This window comes from Vidua macroura, chromosome 6 (genome assembly GCF_024509145.1).
Source record: "Vidua macroura isolate BioBank_ID:100142 chromosome 6, ASM2450914v1, whole genome shotgun sequence".
Taxonomy (NCBI): Eukaryota; Metazoa; Chordata; class Aves; order Passeriformes; family Viduidae; genus Vidua; species Vidua macroura.
Window position 1 is genome coordinate 10,145,689 of NC_071576.1, and position 25,308 is coordinate 10,170,996.

The window sequence follows — 25,308 nt, forward strand, 5'->3', positions numbered from 1 at the left end:
GAGGTCCCTGTCTTGGAAACCTATCTTTTCTCTGTGTCTCAGCAGTAAGTGGAAATGCTGGTGATAGGAATCAGGGAAGCCTGGTTTTCTCAGTTTGTCTAGGTAGCAGCTTTGGCTATGGGCCTAACTGGCAACCACTACCATTATCCAGCAGTTGCATGTTGTGGTTGGCAAATCTGCCTGCTACATTTATATGGTTGCTGAAAGAAGTGGATGTGGAAGATAAGAGTCCCTGGGAGTACAGCTTCCAGCTGAGAACATGCTGTCAAAGCTACCTGCCTGTTCATAATGCCCATTAGTAACCACTGCATTTACATTTCCCTGCTGCTTGTCATAGTCAAGCTTCAGATATCAAGATCTGCCTGTGTGGTAAGTTAAATCTCTCTTCCAGTGCCACTTTAACAATCTACACTTCTGTTTTGTTAAAGAAATTGCTCAGGCCCTCTGCAGCTGTCGTGCTTTGCCAACACCTCCACAGATTAATTCCCCTTCATCCTTTTTCTTTGGCTTCTGATGGTCTGGCAACCAGTACTGTGATGATCACTATAGATTTCCCAGCTGATTTAATGCTGAGTAGTAGAAAAGAGTAATGGGTACTTAGAGTTACCTTTGGCTTTTTACTTTTCCTAAGGGAAAATGTGGTAGCCCCTGGTATTGAGAGCCTATCTCCAAACCTCCTCCCAGACTGGGGACACCCTGGAGATCTTAAGTGCTCTCACAGCCCATCTCTTGTGAGCCAAAATGTGGCTGCTGATCTTGTTTCTAGGGGTCTGCACTGCTGAGTGCAGCAAGTTTTGCTCATTTCTTCTGCCCATCCGAGCATGGAGGAGTTTCTTTGCTGTAGAACAATACAAGGGCTTTGCTGGGAGAGCTGAGCTTTTGGAGGCAGTACTGAGGCCCACGTAGGAATTAAGTTTATGCTTCTGCTGGCAGCTCTAGGAAGAGGATAAGGCATCCCAGATGCTTGGACTGAAAAGAAAGGAAAAGCCAGTTTTGAAGGCAAAGGAAAATTTTATGTTCTCCGAAACAAAACCTTTGAAGGTGCTGCTTGGCTGGTGCTGTGCATTTGGAAACGGGCAGACACATCACAGAAAATATTTTTTTCCTCCGAAATCTGATTTTAAATTCCTAAGGGTTGCCTCTCTTGTGACATTGAAGGTATTTTTCAGGGAACTACAGGTCCTAGAAGATAATGTTGAATTTGTACATAATGGCTGAGAATTTGCTACTTGTTTGGTATGTTTAATACCAAGCTGCACCAGCAGCTTGATTACAGCTGGTGCCAGCTTTTTAATAAAAACACAGGGATTACCTTTTGTAATGAAGCAAATAATACATGACTGCCATGCAGTGCCAAAGGCTTTGAATGCTTTGGTGGTTTGCAGCTCAAATATTTATATTACTAAAATAAATTGTTTGCCAAACTACAAAACAAAGCAGGGGGAGTGGTACTTAAATAGGAAAATAGAGGCAAAATCTTTGTCCTATGGTTTGCATATGCCAAGTGTTATGCATGCTTAGGGTATTACACAGACTAGTAGCAATATTAAAACAGCTAATAACACATGTTTTCCATGTTTTCAAATAGTGCTGTAATAAATTAAGTCTGGTTTTGGCCGGTGGGGATTCTTGGACACCTAATAAAAGCTGACTTGGAGCTCTAATAATGTCTCTACCTGTGAATGTCAGTGTGTTTGGAATTATGCAGGCAGTTCAGGAACAGGTAAATGGTGCTGAAGACACAAACAGGTGCATAGTGAGACACAAACACACTCACCACCATTGCATAAATCTTAGTTGTTTAAGAAATGAGGCTAAAAATATCCTTGTATATGAATCCAGGTCAAACATGGTGTTGACTGTAAAGTCCAGCATGATTTTATTGACCTAATGTAGGCTTCTGTTTTTGAGAATGACTCAGGAGACACGGAAGGGAAAACATTTTTAGAAGGATTTTACTGCATTGAGTTGTTTCCAAAATCAGTTTTTCAAAAGTCTTAAGACACAGAGTTGGGCCAGTGCAGGCTCAAAAGCATAATGTAGGGTGAATTTTCCCTTGAAGCTCAAGGGGGTTATTTGAAGAAAAAAATCTTAACCAATCTTAGTGGTTGTTTTTGAGCTTTTTACTTGGGATAGTCTTAGGATACAAGCTTTCCTGAAACAGACCTTTTCATAGAGTTAAAGGGATCTAAAATAAATGCTAATGATAACATGATTTGTGGCTCCACACTCATTTGGGAAACTGTGGCACCCACAACTGAATTACATTATCTGGTAGCTATGAACATTTTGACATTGTAATTCTTTCAGAACTTGATTTTAGGATTCCAAAATGATTGTGTGCATGTGAAATCACATGTATAAAGCATTATTTGGCACTTAGTCTAATTTATACTTATTTCACCAGTGTCCTTAAGATGCCTTTTTCTTAAGCCTTATTTGCACAAGTAATTTCAAGTTCAGTAGCATTTTGGCTTCAATGCCTGATGTAGACATGCAACAACTGAATAAACTGCAACTTCTTGTACAGTTCTCTATGGATTTTGTATCTTCTGTGTCTTCTTTGCAATAAAAGACACAAAGTAGGACTTCCTAGAGTTCATCACAATCACTCCAATGTCTAAAAGATGAGATACTCAAAAAATATTCTGGCTGTTTTCAGTGTCGCTTGCTGCATCTCACCCACAGTTAGTTTTTAATCATTCTCATGAATGATTTACTCTTCCCTTTCTATCATGTTACTTTTTCATTGTTACCTCCAGCAGACAAAAAGCTTTCAAAGCGTTCTTTAGGGCTTAATGTATTGTTTGTCCTAGATATTTGGCATGACTTATTCAGAAATGTGTAATAAATACACAACTCCTCTCATTTCTGATTGTTTGCACATCTAAAATGTATCTTTGTACTAGCCCTTGTGAAGAAAATTAACTCTACCCCAGCTGAAACCAGCTGAGACATTTGACAGATTAATGGATGACCAGATGATGGATGAATAGTCTCGAGTTAGGAAGGGTGTGTGGATGCAGGTGGGATCTCGAAGGTCATGTGTAAATACACGTGAGCTCATTCAAGTCTCTGGGGATGCAGCATTTTATACCAGTGGATAATGTGCTGGTTTAACTCAGAGACTTCACTTGTGAGGCATCTTTCCTGGTACCGGCTTTGTGCACTTACCCCTGATTATGGATATAATATTTCTGTCTTCAAGGACATATGCTTATAAAAGGTTACTTTTTGTAATCAGATATCCAGTTCTTTTGATTGGTTGAACCGAATGTGGCTAAAGAAAGCCTTTACTTTCCCTGCTTGTTTTTTTGTTTTGTTTTTTTTTTTTTTCCCCTGGTGCACTGAGACAAGAAGTACTGGTACAAGTAGTTTTGATAGTTTAGTCTATCTGCTTTGATGGTAAGTCTCTGTGTGGATCTATGTGCTCTGAAGGATGTTTACTAGTAGACAGTTGATAAAACTTCTTTTTATTTTATAGACAATGAATTGTGAATCTCAGTGCCACTGCTGCTCCCACAGAGACTTACAGTAAACAGCTGAGTCATACAGATGAAGCCTGAAATTTTTTCTCTCACAGATGTGATGGAATCCCACTGAGTTCCTTTGCAGAGAGTCCTGAGCTACTGAGTTCTGCACCCTGAAAAACATGTGGATGGGCAGGAGGGTGAACAGCTTATCCCCTGCACCTTGTCCAGCTCTGTTCTAACTCTGGTGCTCAGGAGGCATATGCTGGGATGTGTGCAGGCAGATTGCTCACAGCTCACTCACATCCTGAGCAGCAGGGAATGAGGAAAAGTGGTGGTGGGCTGCCAAGTCTCAGCCTGCTGGCCAAGTTGCTTGAGAGTCAGCACAAACCTGCTATAAAGTGAGCCACTCAGGACTTCTTCTGCCCTAGCAAAGGTCTTAAAGGCAGCTCTGTAGCTGACTTTGGGTTGTGGCAGATTCACCTGATTTTCGCCTGTTTACCTATCATGCTCCAGATCTGCAAAGTGTTGTGTTTCCCATACTGATTCTAACCTATCTCAGTGTACCTCCTGAGAGACCTTTGGGAGACATTATGGGTATTGGGGAGGTCTGTCTGTCTTCATCTGTGGACTCTGTACAGGGCTGTTGCACAAAAGGCCGTGCAAACATATTCTTCCAAAGACCTGCTAATGAGAACACGTGAATCAAAGGAGAGTTAGTAGTCATGGGTTTCCCACAGCAATCTCTTTCATAACTGATGACTGCTTCTCAACGAGTATATAAAAATATTAAATAAACCACAGAGTCTTAAGCTTGTACTCAGGACCAGCTAAACTTCAGCCATTTGCTCTGACCACTTTTGAAAGCTCATGCATTGCTTGCATGGGAGAGCTGTGCCAGAGATGTGAAAAGCTGTATATGTCTTGTGTTCTGTGTATTTTATCTTGTCCATTTCCCACTGGCACTGACTGCACTTAAAGCTTTTTAGAGGGCCTGTCATTGTGCTGTCCATGCTGCTACGGCATGGACAGACAGTATTCTGTTCTTAAATCCTGCCTTGAAAACCTCTTCATAATATGTCCCTAGAAGAAATTTCTGGTTTGTTTATTTTGATTTGTCCTTTGGCTGTGGCTGGATGCCCTGTCATGGGCCGGAATCAAACTGGCTGAGTACCAACACAGGGTAATTTGCAGCTCCTTGTAAACGACTTCAGTTCATTTTGGCCGTGCCGCTGCAGCATTTCCCAGAGCCAGTCATCTGTGCTTCAGCTGATCGGGGTGCAAGCTGAACTCTGACTTGCCTGGCTAGCTTGCCAAGAAAAGCATTAGTTTAGCAGAAACAGTGTGTGGCTAAGGGCAAAGGTGAGCATGCGTTAAGTATCCACATCTTGATACTGAAAGGATGCAGCTACAATCTAAACAGGGTAAAGGGCACCCGGCAGACAGACAGCCGCCTGAGGTGACCCAGGAGCACACGCCACGTTGCTTGCTGAGAAAGGCCTCTTTGTCTCCCTGCATTAAGCATGCCCATTTTGAGTGAGATGCAAAACAAATGCAAGAAACCAAACTATATGACCTTGATGACATTCCTCTGTTTCTTGGCATTGGTTTGTTGTGCTTAGAAAGGCCTTGAATGTGCGTATCTCATCCCCAGGCAAAACAGAGATATTTGTGCAGCTGGATTGAAGTTCCCCTCTCCCTTATATACAGTCTAGGGGATGGAGAGGGTGTCTGAATGCTGGGCCACCAGGTGAGAGACAGGATACAGATACTTAAGTTCTTCATCTGTGTTTAGGAAGGAGTGAGGAGCAAAGGTGGCAAGGAGACCTTTAACCAACACCTACCCCTTTATCACCAGTGTTGTCTTGCCAGTATTTGTATTGCTTCCCTCTTCCCATTTAGATTACAGTTTGACCACTGTGACCTGGATTTTCAGACCTTATTTTAAACACAGCTAATGCATGTCTTGCTTTGGTTGAAGCCCTGCTGTGTCCATGTGTATCTCTCAAAGAGACAGGAGAGTGTTTCTTATCAGTTTTAGAGAGGTAGTCTTACCAAAGTTCTTGTACTTCACCTGGATATGTGCAGTTCCTTTTTGTTGTGACAAGGCTTTACCACTTTGATAAATTACTCCTGCCATAGGCTATAGATAACAAGATAAAATAGACTTCACTTCAAGTTACAACTGGTTTTCTTTTCAGACTGTCTTTCGTATCTATTTCTGCACTGACAAAATGGTCAGACTGTGGACCTTGGAGTTGTTAGATTGAATGTGAGAGATACCAGTTCTGTGCTTCCATGAGCTTTGACAGCTTTCAAAAGTTTGGATGTATATCTTGACTTCCATAACTACCAAATGTATGTTTGGCAAAATAGTTTTCTTGAATGGCAGGTCCTGTATCTGTATGCAGCTTGGCACTGTTTGGTGGGGCTGTTTTGCAGGAACAAATAGCTTCCTGCTCCTGCAGTGGGTTCAGATCCAGCCAAGAGACTTGTTGGGTGAGGTAGCAGAGTCCTATAGCAGTCCTGGCTGCTATTAGTGAAAGGCAATTCTAGCAAAGTAAATGCTTATTTCTTTTAGTTGCCCCATACTTTAGTGTCTGGAAGTGACAACCTCTGAACCCGTTGGCATGACAGTAGCTTTGGTCGCTTTTGGAAATTTGGGACTGTGTGGGCTCAAAACCTCTACCTTTTTACGAGAAGGCTGAGATAAGCCCCATATCTGCATTTCCTGTGTCTTACACAGGAAAATTCCCATTTCCCATTAACTAAAGAGCTTTAAAAATTAAACAGCAAGCCTCTTCAGACTCTCTTCTTTCTTTGTCACTCTCATGTTTGTTCCCATTTCAGCTCCCTAAGGGGAAAATCAAATGTCATTTGCAGTTCACTGCTGTGTATTACATTTATTGCCCCTGTCTTGCTCTTTCAGAATATGAACCCAACCAAGTAACTTCTTATCAGTTTGACACGCTGTGACTGTTGTCCTGGTGACTGGTGTAGTTGCACTATCATCGTGTACAGAAGGCAGAGAAAGAGATGCCTCAATGTGTGGGTGTAGCTGTGCATGCATATGACATGCCAGGAAGTCACTGGGATACGTGAAGATAAGATCCAAGTCTTGGGCTGTGTATGTGAAAGATGAAGTAAAAACAAAACGGAGAAGCATGAGAAGTTAATAGCTGTAAGAGAAGAAATGGGGCTGTGTGTAGGAGTAGCAAATGCTCTGCTCTTCTCAGCATCTGATCTATGTACCCGTAACTCAGTGCAGTTGTATTTCAGAGATAGTTGCCCGCCAGCCTGCTGTCTTTTTCTACCCACTCCATTTCTCCCATTTCTTACTTAGGTTTATGGACATGAGAAAGAATAACATTAGTAACACTTATGAGTCACGTTTTCCATCCAGACACACCATGCTTAACCCATTCATACACGTCCTTGTACAGCATTGGCTCCAGTTCACTAATTACTCACATGAATCAATCAGACTGATTTTTGCAGTGCCCTCTCACAGATTATCTCCTCGGTGCTAACAGAAAGCCCTGCTTTGAGCAGCATATGATCCAAATGGATGCCAAGGAAAAACAGATGGAAAGAGATGGGTAAGGGAGCACAAAGAAATAGTGAGACATCATTACTCAGCACATAGGCAACGGTGTCAGCACACCAGCTGCCTAATGCTTGGGACAGCTTTTGCAGGCTACGTGGTGTGTTCTTGTTTTAATGTTGTCTGGTTCATGTAAATATCATCAGCTTTCAGCCATTGAAGAAAATGTGGGATGGGGTAACCTAGATAAAACAGATCCTGGCTTGTATAGGCTATGTGGTATTTAGGGGATAAGAACTTATTCAGGTTTTATCTTTTACCTACAGGTGAAAGGACTGTAGGAAACCTGTCAGTTTCTGTCCTGAGTGGGGCAGTTTTAACCTGCTGGGATGAAAGTGGGGCACAGCCCAGGGGCTCGTGTTCCATGTGTGTGCCGTGGTGTTGTAGCTGTGGTTGCTATGGGGAGAGAGTGTCTGGTTAATCCCTAACCTAGCTAATCTTCCATAGCCAATTGAGAATTGAATACATTTAGTTTACTGTAAAATCTGGGCTTTCTGGACACTCATTGCCAAGTATGACTCCACAGTCATCAACTGAGTTCTGCACTAGGTGCAAAATCATCTAGTGCAGAATGGAGGGAAGACATGCCTGATCTGCTGCCTGTCTTGTTTTGCTTGTATATCTATGCCCCCAGCATTGCCTTTGCCTGGGTTTGCTTATCTGTGACCTCCAGAGGCCTTGCAGCAGATAGGATGCTCTGCTAGACCTGCCAAATCTCTGCTCACATCTGTGTATTCCAAACAGCCTGTGTAGGGGTGCATTTCAGTGGAACACATTGCAGGCAGGAGCTGATGCAGCAGATCTGTCTCCCCCAAGGCAATGCTTCAGGGCAGGCTGTGTTTCAGGGGTGGTCAGTAGGGAGAAGGAATGGGTCTGTTAACAACATTAGTCAGACCCTGTACCAGGACTCCTGGTGGGATGTGCCACATCTTCTGGCTGAAGGATCAGAGTCCTGATGACTAACGAGGAGAGGTTTAAATATGTTCTGGGATGGAGCTTCTGTCATGTAAAATTCATGGTGCTGGCAGGCCATTCTTAATAAATAATTACCCTCTCTGAGGAAGACACGTCTTCATTTCATGTTTGTAAAAGAATAAAACAGAAAGGAAAAAGGGATATTTAAAGAATGAGTCTGATGTGATTTTGAACTTGCTCTCCCAGCAGCCTTGTATTGGAATGACACATGAACATTCTCATGAGGAAAGGTAGAGTGAGGGGAACATCATTTTGGTAAGAGGAGGAGATGACTGGTGTTTTCTGTTTAGCGGGAATAGAGGAGTGGCATTTCTCACCTCTGCAACACCTTCAGCTTCTGGGGTGGCTCTGTGATCTTCAGAGACATCATGCATGGTGCTGGTGGGATACAAAGCAGGCCTGCACCAGCTCTCCTGTTCAGCACAGCTGATAACCCAGCTCCCATTGCACCTTTCCTTCTGCTTTTTGTTGGCCTGTGACTATTGTCCTGCACTCATTAGTACTTCTTCTATTACCAAGAACAGACTGTTTTCCTTTGGGCTACTCATAACTTTCATGGGTGTTGTGAATACTGAAATTTCTAAGATACTCATGAAAGTCTTGTGTACCTTGAGCTAGTAAAACATGATTATGTAGCCCTTCCTTTGTAACATGAGTTCTTCCTCTTAAGGGAAGCCAGAGAAATGAAGAAGAAGCTATTGTTTGTTGTTACAAAAGGCTCTTGAGCTAAATGGGACTCTGGCACCAACCACCAACTGTGTAATTTCAGGAGTGTAACTGACATGGCTGGAAATCTGTTTTTGCTGCTAATGAGTGCAGTGAATAATTGCTGCTTTCAGTTCTTGTTCAAGACAAGATAATAAGATAGAGAATGAATGTGTCAGTGACTGATTAAGTATATGTGGATTAACGATCCCCCCCAAAATATGGTTACAGAAAATTCAGTGCAACATCATATGTGAGCTGTTGCAGGTTATAGATGGCATAAGTCATGTGAGTATTATATGAGGGATGGAAAAAAAAAATTGGAAAATTTGGGATGTAAGAAGCTGTCTTCATAATGTTTGTCCCAAACCAGTGGTTTCCCTAGGAGCAATATTAGAAACATGTGGCATATCAATGTTAGATGATGAGGTAGTGAAGCATGGCTAAGCCTCCAGCCAGCTTGTATCAACCAGGCTATTCCAGCTTTCAGATTATGCCCCATGTTCTTAAAACACCCCTGAGCATCATTTTTCCTCTCTGTGTCTTAGACCCAGAGCTGAGCTCCCATGCTATGCCATGTGTAACAGGGCCTGTCCTTTCCCTGCCCATCTGTTTGCAGGAGAACTTGCTGTTGCCTGCCCCAAGTGGAAGATGTAGTTTGTGTAACTCCATCTGCAGGCTGTACCTGATGCACTGTGGCAGCATGGTCTTGCTGGAGAAATAAATGTTATTTATGGTTTGGAAGGTGAGTTGGATCTGCTTCAGTTGTCTTTGCCTGTGTTGGCTCTTTTGAAGTTCTTGTTTCCTTTTGCAGGTACCTGGATGGTACCAGCTGACACCTGAGGGAGACAAGATGCTTGGGATGGGAGCTTCAGGCTTGAGATGAATTTCAAAGGACAGATGAAAGTAACTTTAATGAATTTTAGTGTCTGCAATGTGTTGATGGATTGCCAAAGAAGCACTTGAGACCCCCTTATTCTGGGGTAGCAGCTCTTGGGCAAGAGACCGAGGCAGAAAAGGTGTCAGCAAACACCAGACTCTCACAGCCAGCTCAACCTCTTGCCTTTTTCTGTGGCAGAAAAAGATTGTCCCCCTGCTTTCATCCTCTCAGCAGCACATTCTGATGTTCTTTGTGCAGCTTTGAAACCAAGAAGCAGAGGTGTTTCCCAGCTGCGCAGAAGCTCTGGGCTGGTGGTGGTGTTCTGGGGAGGCTGGCAAAGAGGATTCTATGTGGAATTTCCCTCCTGCTGAGGTGACTCACTCTAGCAAGCAACCTTTGCTGGTTCCATTGCACAATCTGCAGCACATCATGGCCATGAGCCATCAGCCATGCAGCTGACCCCGTGCCCTCACAGATCATATACATCTGTTTTTTTCATGGGAGTGGAAAGTCAAAAGATCTGTGGGCCTGGAGATGGGTTCCTGACATTCTTTATTGTGGTTAATTTCTGGAAATTCAGGCTGCGGTTCATCTATGCTGATATATGCATATCAGTGCCTGAGCTACTCACTCTGAATTCCTTCTGCTGCTGCTGAAGAGAATGAGGCAGTGCTGGTGTGCTGCTTGACTGGCCTATTTCAGATATCTGCATTCATTTGAGAGGAAGGACATTGCCTATTCCTGTGTCTTCTTTCTGCTTATAGAAGCAATTTAGTTTATCCACAGAGATGTACACTTCTTCACACTGGCCATGCAGCTAGTGGAAGGACTCACTTCCCCAGAACTTGAGTAGTCTGGTGACTTAAGCACCGGGCAAAAACTCTGGATTCCCCATACAGGCCAGGTGAAAGCCAGGCAAGTAGAGAACTGGACACAGAAGGTCCTGGCTATAGAGGCCCTCTCCCATGGCTTGTTAGTCTGATGGATATCTGTCAGGGTTGTGACCACTAGTCTGCTGAATGAAAAGCTGTTGCAGGATTTTGGTTTTGACTTGTTTCATTTGTGCCAAGGAGGTAAGAAAAGCTCTCGGAAAATAAACTTGAATCTCTGGACAGGTTTTCTGTTCACTGAATTGGGCTCTCCTGCTGACTTTTGTATGGTTGCTGAGATCTTGGGTATACCCTTTCAGGAGTTGTGAAGATATGTGTTTCCTATTATCCATTCAGCTCTGCCTGATTCTCCATCTTCCATAACCCCCGACATCTTTTCTGCTCCGTATCCTCATTCCTTGCTACCTGTGTCACTACCTTGCTTTTTCATATTCTCTCTGTGCTCTTGTCTGGTTTCATTTGCTCATTGCTGCCTGTGTTTGTTTCACTGACCGCCAAGGCATGCAGCCTGCACGGTCTCTCAGTAGTCTGAATTTGCCTTTTGAAAAGAGGCCCAAGATCTCAGCACCCTACCCATAGAACTAAAAAACCAAACTACCCCAAACAAGACAGACAGGAAAATATACAGTAGATCTTTCTGTGTGCTCATAAATAAAAGTCAGACAATCACATGCTTCTCTAAAAATAACACCCTTAGCAAGTGTTTTGGTAGGAATAACACTGACCTAGTTTGCAGGTTGCCCACGTGCAAAAAAAAAGAAAAAAAAAATTGGTGAGGAAAATCCATTGCCTGACAGAGTATTTGAATTTGCTGAACCAGATCTGAATTGAGAGGTTGTCAAGCAGCTCTTATAGTCTCTGCTTTGGACAATACTCTCGGGCACATGGTGTGACTCTTGGGGATTTCCTGTGCAGGGCCAGAAGCTGGACTCCTTGGAGGATGATCCTTGTGGGTCCCTTCCAAGTCAGCATATTCCACAATTCTGTGATTCTTGGTGGCCCCTCTGGAGGTTTCAGAGGGGACGGGCTCAGGAAATGCTCACTGGCAGCATGGCCCACAGCGGTCACTTGCCTTCTGTGTGGGCTGGATGTGTAAGTTGCACCCATGTGGTAGAGCCAGTGAAGGTTCACATAAGCAGAAATCCCCTTCTGCAGCCTCAGTCTGGGATGTTCATGTCTGGAGAATGGGCAGGATATCTCTGTGATCTGTGGACCTGAATTTGTGTATGTGAGTTTTGCTTTCTGTCTTTGTCTGTGGCACAGATTGAAACATTTTGGTGTTGAAGGAAATGGCCCTTGACTGCCCAGCTCCTGCCCACCCCACAGACTCAGTCTGTGTCCCTGTCCTTGTCCCTGTGGCCAGGACTGCAGCATAGCCCTAGGGCAGGAGCTGTACCTTGGGGCATATGAGAGAGTCATCCCTGTGTGCCAGCTCCTTCTTGTCCCTTCTGAGTGGATATTGTTCAAGACCTGGCCTGGACCTGGAACTATTCCCTGTGGGCAGCTCAGCATCGGTGACAACAGTGACAGCTGCCAGCAAGGGCTGGTATCAAGGCAGCATCCCTCACAGTGATGGACACCCTTGGATTTCCTGGAAATCACCCTAGAAAATCACTGGTCTTTTGAGTATTATTGGTTAATATGCAAGATCACTGAGATGGGTATGTGGAGAGGCCTGAGAGGATCTCAGGGAGATGAGGGCAAAGTGGATCAGCAGCAAAGGCTGGATGAAAAGGTCCTTTCCCCAGGGCTGACCCATCTTCCTGCCCCCTGAGCATTATCTTGACATTATTGAGTGCCAGAGGACATGCTTCCCCTGTGTTGGAGAGCTGGCAGAAGGAGAAGTGTCCTGCGTGGCTCACCAGCAGGACATGGCACTGCCTTATTGAGGCCTCCCTAGGTTCCCAGGGGTGATGGATGTGCTGAGTCTGCAGCTGGATCCCAGCACCGCCTGGCAGTGTGGGCTCAGCAGCCCCCTCTGGCTCATTTCCTCCTGGCGTGCTGTGAACCAGCAGTCCCCGGTCCAGCGCAGCCTGGCTGCCGGCAGGAGCTGGAGGCTCGGGAGCAGCAAGCTGGCCGCCCTGCTGTGCGCTCCTGTCCTCCACAGCCTTGGCACATCTCAGCCTCTCCACGAGCCGTGGCCTGTCACATGTGCTGCAAGGAGGGCTGCAGCCCTTTCCAGACTTTGAAATGAGAGCAGAAGTGTGTCAGGGAGTGTTCTGTGAGGATATTAATAAAGTTTTTATGGCAAATGGATGCCATCGCTGTCCCTTAAGATCATATCCTCTTCCTTATTTTTCCCATCTCTCATGATAAGCGATACATGAATTTCTGACTCTGAGCAGTCTTGATGCTGGGAAATGCTCTCATTCAAGCAGAGAATCTAGGTCAGCTGCTCATAAGAATAGATCAAGCCTTCATTGAATGCAGTGGCCAGACCTTCAATTGGATGGGTTTTTCCCTGGCTTGTTTTGTTCACAGTGAGCTCCAGAAGCTGACAGGCATTTTGTGGACAGCAGCTATAACATCCTGCCAGCAGGCTTGATGCAAGCATTACTGAATCAATGCATCATAGGGGAAAATTATTACTGTGAGGTATTAATTGTGATTTTTAATAGTTTTTTAACCTAAGATAGGGCCTTCAGTAATGAAGACCTTTATGGTCAAGAGGATCTGATTTGTAAGAACATATATTATAAAAATGAAGTCTGAACTTCTTCTCTGATTTCACACCTATAAATAACTGCTGTTACATATGGCATCTAATTATTTAATTGTATATGCAGATTAGACAGTCATTTACATGCTGTCATCAATGACAGCAACTAATACCACTGGAAGTTATTTCCAGGAGCATATGGTAATGCCAAAGGTTTTAAATATCAGTCAGTACCTGCCATATATATCAATATCTCTCCCCATCTCTTCCTTTCAAAAATGTTAGAATAAATTAATCACAAGGTGCATCTGCTTCTTCTTGGAACTAGTTGCACCATAGAAGATCTATTGTATTATATATTTTATATAAAATTGCAGTCCAGCTTGGAGTTCTTGATTGATCTGGGTGTTATGGCTCCTTGGGACTGGGAAGGAAGAGGAAAGAAAATGTTAATACACTTTTTCTCCATTTTATTTACATATGCAGAGGGTGGGGGAAGGCAGTTGCAGACATGAAGGACTCAGGTCCCACTAGTACGAAGTATGATCCACAGACATTTTTATTCAGAAGATATTTAACAGCTCTTTGGCCTTGCTTTTGTGTAGACTAAATTGTTACCAATGTTAAGGTTAATAGGAACAAGGGATAGGGAGTGCCCAGTTCATCTTCTTGTCCTCATCAACAAAACCAGTGCAGACATCTTTTTCCTGATGTGAAACAGGTTTTGAGCATGAAAGCTTATATTTTTGCTGCCATTTTACATCTTTTGCCCACATGTGTAAGTATACTGAACTGTGAAGAGTGGGGTAACAGCCAAGGAGTCCTCAGTGAACATACAATCATTATTGGGCTTGGAAGCTCCACATTAAAACTTTGTGCAGAAAATATCATTATTGACCCATTTATTCAAACAGACAAGCTCCAAAGCAGCTGCCTGAAAATCCAGCGATTCTGTGCTTTGTCAAGATCAGCTCTGTTAACTTGGTTTGCAGTTTGTGTGATTTTCAGAGGTTACTGACTCCAAGGCATTTGTTGTCATGTAGTCATGGAATGACTCTGCACCACTATCTCCTGCTCACTAAACAGATGTGCACAGTTAAGAGGCTGAATTTGAAACAAAAGGAAATTGTCAGTTACTTAAATCCTTTGTTGCAATGTGGCCTTAATGCTCTTTTTAAATTCATTTTCAAGAATGGGTCTTGGCTCTTGACAATCAGTAAATAACACATGCAGGAGATCTAAGATCCTAACAGTGCAGATAATGTGCTTGCTCATGATGGGGAAAAAATAGCCATTCCTTTTTTAATTTGCTCAATAATTTAGAAACATCCTTCCAAGTCACCTAATTTTGGTTCCTCGAGGACCACATCTTCTTCCTTTGCAGGGAGAATCTTTCTGTGAGCCATGAAGGCGGCGGAGTGGCTGTGAAGGAGGCGGCAGGGGAACAGTGCCAGTGTGCTGGCAGTTGGTGCTGTGCAGCTCTTGGGAGCTGGGGTAGTGTCTCTGGATCTTTATATAGCACTGCCTCTACTCTGCTGAGACGTGGGAGGCCTTGGAAAGATGAGATACATCCTGATACTGACAGCAGATGCATGCATTACAAATACTCTTCCCTTCCCTTTACCTTGCCTGTTCCTGATGCCTCCCTCCCCAGGTCTTGCCCATCTCTTGTTTTCTTGGTATTTCTTTCATTCCTGTAAGACAGGAATGGGTCTGAAAATGTTGAAGATGCTCAGGCAGCTTCCACATCATGAAACAGTGCTGAATTTTCTAGTGCCATTTATCTTCTAAATGCTTTTCTGGTTTCAGAAGAAAACCCAGTGATGTAGTGTAAATGTTTTATCACCATGTATTTGGGAAGCCTGCTTTATTCAGCCTGAACTGATGCTAATAAAAATTTAATGCTTCTCTTTGTGCTCATGAAGAGTTCCTCCCCAGGGTATTTTTCTGAAGTAGTTTCAGAGGATGATTGGCTCTCTCCTAGGACCCTTTTGGGTGTCTCTTGCTGCAGCAAGTCCCTCACTGTAGCTAGCAAGCTCCAGTACTAAGATTGCTAAAATCTTTCAAAACGGACCTTTTAACAGTGTGATTTGGCATCTTGGATGAGCTGAGCTTTACCAGGGCTAGTGGCTAAACCAGATTGCTGTTCACTGTGGGGTGGGAATGGAGTTCTTGCTCAGGTTGTTCAGAAGTGACAACAGGAGACACTTTATGCTGAGCTTTTCTGAAGATTAAGTGTCTATACCAAAGCTGATCTCTTTTCTTCTACCTCCTCTCCTAAATAACCTCTTCAGCCATGAGGATGAGGGCCCTGAGTAGTGTTGTTAATATACCCCACCCCATACTAATAAATGTATTTATTATATTGATATATTACTACATTACATATTTACATGTCAATGTGGTAATATAAGAATATATATTTATTTAAATGTATTAATATATCAATACACCCCATACAATAGCTCCTGTGTCAGCGCAAGTGCATGGGGCATTCCTGCCCTGGTTTGTAGCCAGACACACTTGCAGTGAATGTTGAGGGGAGAAACAGTTGAGTTTTGATATTTTGTCAATATTGAAACGTGTCTGGCTCCTGTCAGAAGTCTTGGGGTGTCCTGGCAGCTGATCAGTAGATATGATTTTTAGCCTCCAGATGGTGTTTGGCAGATGTGCCTGTGGAGCCATGTCAGTGCACTGGGGGTGAAACACTGAAGACTGGAATTTACACAATCACTGGCCTCTTGTGGCAGCAGAAAAAGCATGTAAATTATATAATGTGGATTTTCAGTCCCGAATCTCTGCATGTGCTGCTCTCTGTAGGGCTGTGGGTACAGATGTGTGTAGGAAGTTTCCTCTGAAGTTGAACCTAAAGTTTTTAGTGCTGGAAAGAATCGATGTAAAAATGCACAGAGGAATCTTGTTGATCTAAGGCAAATGAAGAGACTCAAAATTTTAGACTTGTCTGTCCAAATGTGGATGGAATATTCATAATACAAACTTTCCCAAAAACCCTCTCTGGATATAAATCATGGATAATTTTGAAATGGTAGTAGTTGAGGAAATCACACTAGCAAAAAATATCCATGATTAATTTTTTAAAAAAGCTCTTTCCATTCCTAGGAAAGAGGAAGCAGCATTTAAGTTGTAGATTTCCTCTGGCAAAGCTGCCCTTGGAGCTTTCCTTGGATAACTTCAGATAACTCGTAAGATTAGAAACCAAGCTGTTGGGTGACTGCTCTTCGACATGACCAGACTGGCAGCCTGCAGTGCTGTGGTGTTTTATGTGGCAGAAAACTTTGCTGAAGACTAAGTTGCTACTCCAAAAAGTATTGTTTCAGTCTTCTCTTACTATGTGGATTAAGATATTCTCAATGCAAGGATTTTTAGGGCCACATCAAACACTTCTATTGCTTGGCTGTCTACAGTTCTTACAATTTTGGGGATTGTGTGTTTTATTTATTATTACTACTATTGCCATTTTTGTCAAAAAAGGAAGCATCTTCCTTAAAGCAATGCTTGTTTCATTCTGAAAGGAAAAAACAGAATTAGGCAAAATCCCCAGGAATTAGCTAAAAATGTTCTAAAGGAACAGCAAAGTAGGTTATTAATTAAGTGAAAATTGAGGTCAGTTCGAAATGGGGTCCTCACAATGAGAGGAAAAACAGCGGCAGTGCAAAATTTTATATCATTTTAATGAATATTATGTTTCAGTGTTCAGGGCAGGGAAGGAGCAGTATCCAATTCTTTGGGGAACTTATTCTTTGAACTTTAGTGTGGTTGCTGAAAGTGCTGGGACCATGCAGCATCTCTGTCAATCCATCTGCCTGTCCTCTCCTCGTAAACCAAATTCCTCCAGTCTCAGGCAAATCCAGAGTAGGACAGAAGTTTCAGATTAACTCTTCCAAAATGGGATACAAATCAGTGGCTGAGCAGAGAAAAGCTACTCAAGCAAACACACTCAGGAAGAGAATGGAAGAAGCTTCTTTCCCTTTTCCTCTAAAATTGGTGGCATGTTCGGGTAGCACAGATCTCAGGTGGTGAGAGGTTGCAGCCTGGGCTGGGTATCACTCTAGGGTAGCAACTTTGTTTCATCTGTTGCTATAGATGGAGAGGCTGCCTGTATTAAATGTTCCTGCTGCTTTGTTTGCACATGCACACAGGTTATCTGGAGAGTACAGGGGGTTTGGTGAGCACCAGAGGCAAGGAAATTGTGTTTGTGTACCTTCAGACTGTGCTGCCGGGTGGAGCCTCTGATATGAAATAAAGGCTGAGTTCATGCTGTGTTCTCTTCCTTAGCAGGGGCACTGAAGGTCTATCCTCTCCTCAGATGTGTATGTTTATGAAGTGTGTAAGGATGTACTATTTTGTGTGAGTCACCTTCTCTCAGTTTGGTTAAAACTGGCTTTAAAACTGGTTAAAACTGACTTAAAATCCACTCTTGTGCATTAGGGCAGGGGATCACATGGATACAGAGATACACACAACCTTTGGCTGTGTTGTCTTGTTTCCTTAGGAAGTGGAGTTATCTTTAGGAAATAAGAATTAATGTATGCTTCTCACAGAATGATAAACATCTGACTGTGCACAATAGGCAAAGTCACCTCTTGCATACAACTGTGATGGCAACACCAGCTGCAATGTCAAATGTGAGGGGAAGGTACTTTTGTTTTGTTTCTTTGTTGGTTTGTTGGTTTTGTCTCTCTCCAAAAAAAAAAAAAAAAAAAAAAAAAAAAAACTACCTTGCTTGGAATAGAGACTTGCTCTTCTTTGATTGCTGATGAAATCAAAGGTGCTGTGTGTGAGTGGAGGAACACATTATCTGACTGCAATATAGCTTCACAGAGTGGTTTGGCATGCATTTATATCCTAGGAAGCCAACAACTCTCTGTGCCATACTCTGCATGTTTTATCATCAATTAATATTCCTTTCTGCCATGTTTCATGCCTTGGTTCAAAGCAGTGGAAAGTACCAGCATGTTCTGGAAACAAAAGAAGGAGGTGAACAACCTCTCCAGATACTGCAATCCACCTGCCTCTTAGGACCAAGTGTACTTTATATAATAGATGCTACTGAACACAAAGTTTCCATTGTCTATGCCTGACTGTGTTCATGTAATGTCCCTGCAAAGCAAGCAGGGGCATCACTGCATTGCTGGAATTGGAATATTAATGTAATTGGACTCTTGCAAAGCAATTTAATTTGTAGTGCTAATAGTCTGACTTCATACAATTAGCATCAAGACCAAGCACCTATTGTTCAAGTCAGACACACAATCCACTTGTTATGAAGAGATTTTATCTATAGAGGCAGAAGAATCGGGAAATAACAAAATAAAGAGTTAAGTCAACAGGGAAACAATATAAAAAACTTTCCAAGATATTCAGTTGTTTAATGGAAAATCCCAGAGACAAAGGAGTTACAGTTTTTCTGAGATATGAAGACAGAGTCTCAGTGATGTGGGGAGGCTGTGGACTTTTCTAGGAGCTCCAGGAAATGAGGGAAACTCCTGAATGCTGGAGATGTTCCTAGGAGACAAATTACTTCTCTTTCACAGTAAGCATAGCAAGGGTCATGGCAGGGAGAATTACCCTACTAGGAACATCCCACTGTGGATAAATGGAGGCATTGAAACACCAGGAAGGAGAGGGCTGGCTTCCAAGAAGTGGCTTTGGAGGAAGAAGAAAGTCATTTGTACACCTGACAAAGGAGTTTGTTCAGAAGCAGAATTGTCCTTGTTCTTGGTCCTGTGTCCTTGTGGTTTTCTATTGCCCTTCTTTCCTTGGAATGACTCCCCTTGGGTGAGCAGCTCAGGAGCCCATGGAAGGAGCAGATAAAACGTGGCTGTGCACCAGTTCCTTTGCCTAAACCAATGGTTTTGGACAGCAAACAATCCTCTTTGCATTATGTAAACTCTTAGTGAAGAACCTCTGCTCTAGTTTGGTCTCAACACTTCTATGTGAAGGTGCAGCTTCCCTGTGAGCTTTGCCTGTCTTGGCATAACAGCATGCATGGGAACCCTGTGGTAGATGATGTTCCTAGAGACTCAAATCATCCCCTTGTTTTAACTGCAGAATTTTAGCCTGAGCAGTAACACAGCATTAGAGACAGAGGGGAGAGGCCTGTACACCCTGCATGTGCTGTTAAAGCACACAGGCCCAGAAAAGCAGGCTGCTGGTGGCCTCTGGGCAGCTCCTTTGTGGCATGTCCCCTCCTGCAAGAGTGCATTCCCCTCAGGGACAACATCCTCCACCCCAAAGCAGTTGTGGGCAGGGGTGCAGAGTGGCTGACAATGGATGCTGAGGCATCACTTCCTGCTGCTGCTGGGCTCAGCACCCTTGGTCAGACTGACCATCCCCATCCTGCTGTCCCTTTGCAGGGTGCTCCTGGCTGCCTGCTGCTGGGGACCATGGGCTCCTCTGCCTCTGCCTGTCCCGGTTTGTGAGCGAGGGGAAGGCAGGACACAGGAGCCATGTGGGTTGTTGGAGCTGCAGTGCTCAGACTGTGCACTCTCATCCTGGGGAGTGCCTGACATTCTCTTGACTGAGTGAGTCAAGTGGTCCATGGAATAAGAGTTGGTCCTAGCCTCAGGATGTCAGTCCATCTCTGCAGTCACTCCCTGCTTTCCACAGGCTTGTATTGTATTCCCTTGAAAGAGGCTTTCTGGGAAAGCACAGCAATTCCCACACATCATGCTGCCACAGTTTAGGGCACGATCTGCAACTGTGTGTTCAAAATCTATGTACTGCAGAGAGTCTTGCCTTCAGGACTGGCACTTTGACATCTAATTTCCTTCCACAGAAAAGTCTAGGGAAATGGATTTTGTTAGAGATAGGCTTGGAAAAATGCTGATGAAGTGAAACATAAACATATCGTGTTGGAATTTTCATGGGAAAATATTGCTGAAGGGTTTCAGCATGCCTGGAATGCTTCTCAGTACTGACCCTCTTACTCCATCTTGTATTCATATACTGTGCAGCTATAACATTCCAAATGAAACATTTTAACTTCAGCTGATTACATTTAAGGTCAAAATGAAATGTGTACAAAGCCTCTCAATTTTCAACTTTATTCACAAGCTGGGAAAACACTGTATTTTGCAACCTCAGTATTTCCTACTGGCAGCAGCTCAAATGTGTGACCACTGCTGGAATTTCTGTTTCTCTTTCCAAATGAAATGTATTTATTTCCTCCTCTCCCTATTGTTACTAATGAATCAAACAGCTTTGTGATAACATGCTGGTGGAATTAAGCACTGATAAAAGAACCAGAACAACATAACATTTACTTGGTTTCCAAGTCGGAAACTAGTGGAATTTTATTATCATGAAAGTGTAGAAAATCTTGGAAGAAACTGCAGGCATTAAAGCCAGAAATATGAATTAACATATTTGAAAGAGTCTAGATGGTGTGTGGAAAAATCACCCCTTAAATTCATACTCCTGAAATCTTTGTTGCATAGTGTATGGTTTTGAATCAGTACAGCTTGTAATGATTAATACAAACTGTCCTCAGCTGATGAAAATCCTCAAGTTTTTGATTTAATAATTATAATAATGGAATGGAGAATTAAGCCCAGTTTGTAATTCTCTTGCAAGAAGGGTGTGGTAAAGACAGCATTTCAACTCCTCTCCAAGTTGTCACAGCAGTGTAGGGACTTAAAAAAAATCTATTTTAAATGCAAGCTCCTGGATTTAAAGGATACTTTCTGTGGAGGAATTTTTTCTGTGGTTTATGGTCAGAACCTTTAGCAGCCCAATATGGACCTTGTGCTAAGCAGACATACACCTCCTTTTTCTTCACTTGTGGACATTGGCTGGTGAACTGATCCATGTGTGCATAAATGTATGGACACACACACGCACACATGTGGTAAATTTAAAATAATACATAATCATGTACATAGTTGCTGGAATATTGTACATTCCAGAAGGCTGAGATTGCTCTTATCTCCTCTGAATGGTGTTATTAAAACATGGAAACCAACACCCATTCTCTGGGCCTTTAAATCCCTGGTGGCTAGCACTAGGCTTGCTGGGAGGTGAGGGAAAACTTGGCTCCAAACCCAGACGTGATCTCCCTGCCAAAGGAAAACCAGGTGCAGCCTGGTCATGCAGGGTGGGTGGAAAAGGATGTGTGTTTCATAAAGTTGTTACTAATCAACTCCCATATACTGATAGGATTGTCATCAAGATAACTGGCAGTGCAGGGATATTTTAATAGTTTAGAAAATCCCAAAAATTCCCCTGGCTTTCCCCCAGTGGTTGTGGTTAGATTATGTATGAGGTTTTTGACATTATTTACCCAGAAGAGGGAAGGATTACATAAGAGGGCTGGAAGCCTATAAAAGTGTCCTCACTTGGCACAGACAGGAACCAGGTTAGACTTTTTCAAAGGCAGCTGAAGCCTGTAGCTGCACAGAAAAAAAAAAAAAAAAAAGAAGAAGAGAGAACTTCTCTGGGAGATAGACACTAAGATTACTTTGCATAGAACTATTTCTCATGTTTTCTTCTGATAGTATTCCCAGTTGGACAGAAAGCACCTGAATCTGCTTGGATCATGCAGAAGAGAAAGCATTCCTGGGCAGCCTTTGTGGGAGGAGGCAACAAGAAGGGGGAGAAAATGGCTGGGGAAAATGCAAGAATACTGCCCAAGGCCACACATGAGGAGAGAAAGAAGCAGGAGGCAAAAAGGAAAGAGAAATTGAAAACCTTGGCAGGCAAATTGTTGAAGACTGTGGTTGGTGGGAAGGAAACAGCGGAGAAGGCTGGTGCTGAGGATGTGGCAGGGAATTTGCTGAAGAGGCCAAGCAGTAGGAAGGGATTGGAGAGAGGGACGCCTGCAGGTAACCTTGAAGTTATCTCTGGGTCCAGGCCTGGATCTTCTCTGCCCCTCCAATCCCACAGGCTCTTGTTTTTCATCAGTTTCTGGGCTAGGTGCTTTCCACTCTCCTCCTCCCCAGCCTTCACCTGAATTCTTGTCCCTTCTGAACCCTACACTTGCTACTCTGGACAGTTCTGTATTTCACTTTTTATTTGCTTCACAAATGTTTCTCTTTACTGTTCTTATTTTTATCTCTGCAAAAACTCCTGATGTGTCTTGTGAGAAAGATGATGTACATGTGACTGACACCTCAACCATGTGACTGTGCTCTTCCTCCACAGATGGGAAGGGGAGGTGGGTTGCACACAGGCTGGTTGTGCCAATTGAACATTTCCCATGTGTTGCATGTATCAAGGCAGGATGGGTGCAGCTTGTAGGCCCCTCCTGAATAACTTGCCAATTACTTTGCTGAACATCCTTGCATCAACCCTTCTCCATTTCATGTCATGTTCCTCCCTCCAGTCCTGTTTGATTTAATTCTTACTTCACATATGAGATGCTTTCATAGAGGAAAGCTAGGAAGTACATAGGCAAAATATAGTGGAAGTTCATACTCCATTCTTCACTCTACATCCAAAGTTGTATCCTGAATTATTTAAGTCCCACTGCTTCTGGCTTTACTTAACTTTCCCTGCATTCTCATCAAGTTCAATTTGTCCTCTGGGCTCTGCTCCAGATACCTTTGGCAAACCTTAACCCTTCATTGCTCAACCTTGTAATCTATAAAACACGTGTTAAAAGCCCTGCAGCTCTGTGCATCTGTTGTGAGAGTACATTTAACTCTTGTTGGTTGACTGGATGTGCTAGGTAAGATACACTGGAAATAAGCAGCACTGAAAATCTTCCTTCCAATGGAGCTTGCAGCACTTTGGTCCTGCCAGGGTTTCTGTAGAGGAGGCAGAGAATTCCTTCCAGGTTTAACTTTCAGCTGTTGGCTTGTTCAGAAGATGTCCCTCCTTTAATGCTTTTCTTCTGGACAGAAGGTACATTTCTTATGGAAAGATTGTAATTAATGAACCTTCATTGCTCACAAGAGGAGGTCTCTGGAACGATGGCATAAAGCTGCAGACTAATCTGCAGGCTTGGTTAACCTGGAGGAGAAAGGATGAAAGAAATTTAGAAACAAAAATTGCTTACCCTGGGGAAACTGAGAGGTGATACTGCTAGACCTTAAGTGGGTTTATCTTGAGTAGATCCTGAGGAATTCTGGAATAGATATAAACTAGATACTTCATGGCTTGGATATTAAAGTTATGGTCCTATAGACATGTGAACAAAGAGCAAGTTGTGTTCTTATTCTTTTGCAGAGGAAACCATCTGCAGATTCATTGAGCAAGGAAAATTTTTGGAAGCTTGTGATCAAATTTATAATCTGGAGCATTCTGGAAATGATGATATGGGGAAGTCTGAATCACTTTATGTGCTGCTGGCTGAACGAATGTGGACTGTAGTGGGAGAAGCACTCAGTGGAAGTGATAGGATGCTCCTGGAGCCATTGCAGTCAGTGGGGGAATCACTGAAGTGGGAGAAGCAGAAAGAAGCAGAGCGGCTTGGCAATGGCCTAGAGATAGATTCTGTTTCCACCTGGAGCCCAAACTTCTGGAGGAAAGATCTGGAGGAAAAGCTAATGCAGTACATGACCGCCCAGATTCCCCTGTTTGCTTCCTCTACTAACACAGATGAGGCTGCACTGAAACAGCACCTGAGTCATCTGGAAACGACGTTTCTCCCCAGCCTGGAGCACAGAAGTGACGTCTTCAAGGAAGCAGGATTGCTCATCACCTATGCCCACTGCTGTCATGCCTCTTTGTGTTCTCACCTGGCCACACTTACTGACAGTAACTGTTTCAGCTTCAGCCAAAGCCTTTTAATTTATGGATGGATCATTAAAATGTACAAAAGGTATGTCTGAAGGGTTTTTTTCCTATATTTTTCTATATCTCTATTTTTTTTTATTTCTGAAAACAGTCCCTCTTCCTGATAACACAGTGATGATCAGGACACTTGCTGAGTTTAGGTTTTCCCACTGCTTCTTTTATCTTTGTGCTCTCAGAACCAGAGCCTTTTTTCATTGCAGTACTGCCTCTTTCTAAATTCTTATTACCAGATTCAGGGGTTTACCTGAGGTGGGCAGGTATTTTTCTGCTGGACTGCTGTTGGACATGTACAATTTTTCTTTTTTGAACCATTTCTTTCCTCACATCAAGCCTTTTTTAACAAGGTCCATAATACTCTACTTACCCAAGAGTAATTTTCCCTGGCCTTTATGTCAGCATGGTGCTCTATGGATTTCTCTTGTTCTGCCCTTCTCTTGTTCTCCCGCTGCTTTATCTGCCTTGTAGTTTTCCCAGTTGTTCCTGTATTTCCTTCATTAATGTTCAGATAACAGGAAAAGCATGTAACACATCATTAAATTCCTGCCCAAGTTTGAGGAAACAGATCTGGCTTTCCCTCTGAAGAGTGGCACATCTGAGACCCTTTGGCCCAATGTGAATTCAAAGCCTATGGGTGTCATCAAAGCCCAAAACTTTCTTGTGATTTCTTTTTTTATGGTGGATGAGGCTTTGGTTCTCTGTGTCCATGGTTTAATTGCTACTCGGCATCTCCAATCTTCTTAATAGTTCTCAGCCTTTTTGGATTATTTGATTGCTTTCATCCAAGCCCACAGCTTCTCTGTTCCTTGTATTAATTACACTAATAAACCCTTGATTAGCTCATTAGCAGTTCATCAGGTGGTCTCTTCCCCCAGCCAGCTCCTGAAGGAGGGAAGCTGTGTGGTGGGTATATGCTGGTTGTCATCGGGCACATGGTAGATGTGGTCAGGAGGCATCCCTTTTACAGCTGCTTTTAAAATAGTGAAACTTTGGAGTAATGGATTAAGGAAACATTCAAAACTTTAATAAAATTGGAGGTGAAAAATCATGTAATTTAATTATATAAAGAAAAGTCAAATATAAGAAAAAATGTATTCTATAAATGCAGAATTCCTTCAAGAAAAAAAAAAAACAAACAAGTAAGACAGTGACTCTTTTAGTGAGATGGTAGTGAAAAAAGTAGAAATGAGAAGAGTAGAGATGCCAGACTTCAGCATTTTACTTTTCCTCTCTAAATACAGTTACAACCTCTATGACAGCTCATGCATAGATGTGGTTGTCTTGGTATATAGCTGCTTCCTATTCCATTCAGAAAGAATATGTGACACTTGCAAAATTGTGCATTCATGCAAGTGTGCTTGGGAGACTCT

The 25,308-nt window shown here is 43.0% G+C and overlaps 1 protein-coding gene across 1 annotated transcript in view; it reads left to right on the top strand.

Annotated features, from left to right (window-relative positions):
* Positions 1 to 306: 306 nt before the first annotated feature.
* LOC128809516 (exocyst complex component 3-like protein 2) overlaps positions 307 to 25,308 on the top strand; it is a 45,481-nt gene continuing 20,479 nt past the window's right edge. The window contains exons 1-2 of the mRNA XM_053981557.1: positions 307 to 369; positions 23,372 to 23,966. Coding sequence (XP_053837532.1) covers positions 23,461 to 23,966 — 506 coding nt within the window. The 5' untranslated portion in view covers positions 307 to 369; positions 23,372 to 23,460. The remainder of the gene's footprint in view (positions 370 to 23,371; positions 23,967 to 25,308) is intronic.